Raw genomic sequence first — 5,308 nt, forward strand, 5'->3', positions numbered from 1 at the left:
CGTGTATTTTGGCGATGGCTGTGAATAACGTTTCTACGAACGATTGGGATCCAATTTTGATATTTTTGTATGTACAACGTCTACCGAAGATTAGTGTTACTTTGTGGGAACAGGGTATAAGTGATAAGTCTGCGTTGTCTTCTTGGGTGGACATGGATCGTTTCCTTACGGAAAGGATTCAGACACTCACGTGTCTCCGCGATTAGAAGGGTATCGATGCTTCAAGGAAAACTGATGGCAGGAAACTGCGAACGCATTTTACGAATGCAGCTCCGAAATCTTCGCCATCTAGGTCGCGTAATTCGCAATACACTTCTCATTCTTCAAGAGATTCCGTAGATAAGATGTGCGTTCTTTGTCCACGACAAAGCCATCATCTTCGTGTTTGTCCGAAATTTAGGAATCTTTCTGTGAATGATCGATTGACTGCTGTGAAACGGCACCGCTGTTGTTTCAATTGTCTATCGCGTAGACATATCAACTGTGCTACATCCCGCAGTTGTGAGAAGTGTCAAGGAAGGCATCATACTTTGCTTCATCGCGATTCTTCCCATTCTACGAATGTGGCGACTACGTCTTCGACGGTTCCGGCCGCTCGTCCTACGGATTCTAGCGGTTTGATTGACCCGCAGCCTTCCACTTCGTCTGGAATTGTGTCTGGTACTTCGCCCAGGCAAGTATTTCATGTTTCCCAGAACAAGTCGGTACTACTAGGGACGGCTATGGTGACTATCGTTCATCAGGGTATGACGTACCCAGCTCGGGCTCTTATTGACCCAGCATCAGAAGCCTCCTTTATTACCGAAGGTATGCGAAAATTGCTAAGGATTTCGACAACGAGTACGAGGTCTTCAATATCGGGCGTGAATCAATCGGTTTCGATAACTTCTCGCGGTATTTGCCCTCTGAGTATAGGGTCACCGATAGATGAGTCGTTCGTGGTAGAGGCGACATCGTTGGTCCTGCCTAAGATTTCTGGGAATTTACCGTCTTTCCAACTGAGTCGGAATTATATGTCGCGTTTGCCTAACTTACGTTTAGCTGATCCTAATCTGTTCGATAGTCGTTGGGGGCAGACGTGTATCCCAGAATTATATTACAGGGGGTTCGGTCCGGTATTTTAGGGTCGTTGATTGCTCAACAGACAGTCTTCGGCTGGCTCATTACTGGCTCAATTCCCACTTCTATTGTGACGGGTTTTTCAACGACTGTTGAATTTATGGAAGAAGATGGTCTTGACAAGACTCTTCTTCGGTTTTGGGAATTAGAGGACTTACCAAGACGGGCAATTTGTTCTCCCGCAGATAAATTTTGTGAAGAAAATTACAAGAATATCACATATAGGGATTCCGATGGAAGATACGTAGTGACTCTTCCGATAAAACCCGAATTAAAGGGACAGGTCTTGCTTGGACATTCGCGGAAAAGTTGTTTAAAACAGTTTATTCGTGGTGAGGCTTCGCTTTTACGAAAGCCTGAAGCAAAATTAATGTATGATGGGGTGATTAAAGAATATTTGGACTTGCAACATACCAGTGTCGTCGACTTCTCCTTCTGACCAAACAGTGTGTTACTGCCTCACCACCCAGTTATCAATCCGGAAAAATTGACATCCAAACTTCGAGTTGTCTTTAATGCTTCGCATAAGACCTCAAATGGCAAAAGTCTGAACGACATTCTTTATGTGGGACCTACATTACAATTGGAATTGGTTTATTTGATTTTGAGGTGGATATTTTTCAAATATGTTTTTAATTGCGACATCTCACAGATGTACCGCCAAATTAGGGTAAATTCGGCCCATACTTCTCTGCAGCGAATTGTCTTTAGGGACTCCCCACAGAAAGATGTACAGGACTATGAGCTGCAGACCGTGACATTTGGAGTGAATTGTGCTCCCTATTTAGCCATACGGACGTTATTGCAATTGGCCGATGACTCTGAAGATGATTATCCCCACGCGGCACATATTCTATGAAGGTGCTTGTACGTGGATGATGTTTTGACAGGGTACCATGACGTGGATACTGCTGTTGAATCCAGGGATCAATTGATTAGGGTATTATCATCGGCAAAGTTCGAGCTGAGGAAGTGGACTTCTAATGAGCTAGCCATTTTGGAATCGGTTCCGGCTGACCATTTGGTTGACGCCAAATTACTGGCATTTGTTGAAGCTAGTAGTTCGAAACCGTTGGGCATTAGGTGGAATGCGCAGTTAGTATTGTTTTATTTTGATATGAAACCGATTGAGCGGAAATCTCGGTTTACGAAGAGAGATGTTTTATCGGCTATAGCTAGACTATTTGACCTTGTTGGCTGGCTGGGACCAGTTATTTTAGTGGCGAAGATAATTATGCAACAGGTTTGGTTGGATAAGATAGGATGGGACGAGTCTCTTCCGTTACAAACTGAGCGACAATGGCGAAAGTTTGCGAGACCTATCAGGATGTGAATCACGTTCGTATTCCTCGATGGGTCAATTACTCCTCAGACTGTGAAGTAGAATTACATGTTTTTTCCGACGCCTCGGAAAAAGCATACGCGGGGGTAGTTTATGTTCGTGTGGTTACGCCGCAGGGACATATCTTCACCCATTTGCTATCTTGTAAGACTAAGGTAGCCCCCATCAAATCTATATCTTTGCCACGTCTGGAGCTTTGTGGGGCAGTTTTGGCCTCGGGACTTTACAAGTATATAGCCAGGTAGCTAGATATTGAGTTTCGGCGTGTTTTTTGTTGGACGGATTCTACGATCGTCCGCTCATGGCTTCGAAAGACGCCATCTACGTGGTCTACTTTCGTGGCGAATCGCGTATGTAGGATTCAGGAGAATACTGGGGGACAGAATTGGTACCATGTTCGCTCTGAGGACAATCCGGCCGACTTGGGAAGTCGCGGACTGTCGCCTGCAGAGTTGGCGGTTTCGACGCTTTGGTGGCATGGACCAGAGTGGCTCTGCTCAGATAGTTCTTGGTGGGATGTTAGTGATTTGACCCCTCTTGAGACTGATGTTGAACTACGGGCGGTCAAGACTCACGCATCGTTTTTTACGAACTATAAGGACATTTTAGAGAGGTTTTCTTCGTTAGATAGGGCTCTACGAGTCATCGCATATATATTTAGGTTTTATCACAGGACCCATTATTCACATGCTAGTCGAAATGTGTATCACGACACGACGTTGACGTCAACCGAATTAAAGACAGTGAGATTACGTCTAGCTATTCTTTCTCAAAGGGCTCATTATCCAGATGAGTACTATTGTTTGGTGGAAAAGAAACCGTTAGGTTCCAGGAGTTCGTTGTTGTCATTGAATCCATTCCTTGATGAGGAGGGGGTTATGAGGTTGAATGGTCGTTTGAGTAGGTGTCCTACCCTTTCGTATAGTGAGCGACATCCAATTATAGTGCCGTATAATAGTAGATTCGCTAGGTTACTAGACATATCTATTCACGAAGGGAACCAGTTGGTTCTACGTCTTATTCGGAGTGAGTATTGGATTCCTCGTTTGACATCTTTGATTAGGTCGACTATCAACCGGTGTAAACGGTGTCTGTTGGTTAGGAAGAAGTCTTGTACGTAGATCTTGGCGGCTCTCCCACTGGAGAGAACTGTTCTTACTACACCGTTTACTACGACTGGCGTTGATTTTGCGGGGCCTTTCGATGTTAAGTCATTTATAGGGCGTGCATGTAAGATAACATAGGGTTATTTTTGCGTTTTTGTATGCTTTTCGACGAAGGCCATACACTTGGAAGCCACATCAGACTTGGTTACGACAACGTTTCTGGCTGCCTTTCACAGATTTATATCTCGGCGTGGTTGTCCCAAGACTATTTTTTCGGATAATGGTACGAATTTTGTAGGCGCTTCACGCGAAATGGAAAAGGAATTGAGATGTGTTCTTAAGGAGGACGGGATAAGGTGTGTTCCGCATACCAGTTTCAGCAGCTTTCATGGCAGTTTATCCCTGCCGGAGCGCCACATATGGGTGGCCTCTCGGAAGCTGCTGTCAAAAGCTTCAAGACGCATTTTAGGAAGCATACATCAGGATTCAAATATACATTTGAAGAGTTTTCGACTGTTCTTTCGAGAATTGAGGCTTGTTTGAATTCTAGGCCGTTGTGCCCGATGAGTGAAAGTTCTCAGGATTTGGTGACACTTACGCCTGGTCATTTTTTGGTAGGATCTCCGATCCTTGCTCCTCCTGAACAGGTAGAGGAGGAGTCCCCACTACATTTGGTTCATCGATTTAGGAAAATGAAGGCGTTGTCGCAACAATTCTGTTTACGGTGGAAGGAGGAATATTTGAAAGGTTTACAGAAAAGATATAAATGGAAATTTCCGCAGCGTGATATCGAAGTAGGGGACTTGGTAGGAAGTCGTGATGAGCAATTGCCTCCTACATCGTGGAAGTTAGGTCGTGTGGATGACGTCTACCCGGGATCTGACGGTCGCGTTAGAGTTGCTGAAGTTAGAACGGCAAACGGTGTTGTAAGACGACCGGTGGTAAAATTGGTCATACTGACCGAATAGTTTTCGATAGTTCGTATAGTAAGCGTCATCTTTCTTTTCGCAATACAATGGAAAATATGAGGGAAATTGTTAAGACTCTCCCTGATTACGAAGATGACGTCCCGATGTCCGATGAGAAAAGAGAGATTATAGAAAGTGATGTTGCACCGGTTCTTCGCGAGCCGTTACCAGCTATCGAGCATGTTCCTGACGTCGGGATGACCCCAGTCGTCGCCTCTTCACAAGAGGTAGTACCGACGCAAACAGTTGTCCCTCCGTCGGGGGCTGATACGGCTCCTGCTGACGTATCCGCAACCAACATAGCCAAATCATCGTCATCCCCTACGGGGACTGCCCAAAAGGATTCAGGTGTGAATAAAAGAGTGCACTCGAATGTCTGTGTGTTCTGTAGACGAAGTCATAATCTACGGTCGTGTCGCAACATGCGTTTAGTGCAACGTTTGCGCACCGTAGTGTTGCATCGGATATGTTCAAACTGTCTGGGCAGGTCACACATGCGATCGACCTGCAATAGTCGCGAAAGGTGCCGCGAATGTGGAGATAGCCACCATACGCTGCTGCATTCATTTGACCAGCAACAACGTCCTTCCGCTCCATCGTCCACCTTGTCGAAGCGAAAGTCTAAGTCAAGTTCGTCCGTTAATTCGTCCGCGTACTGCGTATCAAATGCATCTCCCATATCTGGACCGATGTTGGTACTACAACCAACCGTCACGCTTGGTCCCACTATTGTCCTCTTGCTTGTCTTGTCCGATCGTCGAATTCCAGTCCGA

The 5,308-nt window shown here is 45.5% G+C and overlaps 2 protein-coding genes across 2 annotated transcripts; both read left to right on the top strand.

The window, feature by feature from the left end:
• Positions 1–344: 344 nt before the first annotated feature.
• LOC142224751 (uncharacterized) lies at positions 345–1,978 on the top strand. Its single transcript, XM_075294538.1, has 4 exons — positions 345–1,065; positions 1,125–1,491; positions 1,567–1,711; positions 1,772–1,978. The coding sequence occupies exons 1-4, from the start codon at positions 345–347 to the stop codon at positions 1,976–1,978; spliced, it is 1,440 nt and encodes a 479-aa protein (XP_075150653.1).
• A 440-nt stretch (positions 1,979–2,418) lies between these two features.
• LOC142224752 (uncharacterized) lies at positions 2,419–4,535 on the top strand. Its single transcript, XM_075294539.1, has 4 exons — positions 2,419–2,690; positions 2,820–3,487; positions 3,758–3,923; positions 4,118–4,535. Exons 1-4 carry the CDS (start codon positions 2,419–2,421, stop codon positions 4,533–4,535), a joined length of 1,524 nt encoding a protein of 507 aa, XP_075150654.1.
• Positions 4,536–5,308: the final 773 nt, after the last annotated feature.

Source organism: Haematobia irritans, chromosome 2, assembly GCF_050003625.1.
Source record: "Haematobia irritans isolate KBUSLIRL chromosome 2, ASM5000362v1, whole genome shotgun sequence".
Taxonomy (NCBI): Eukaryota; Metazoa; Arthropoda; class Insecta; order Diptera; family Muscidae; genus Haematobia; species Haematobia irritans.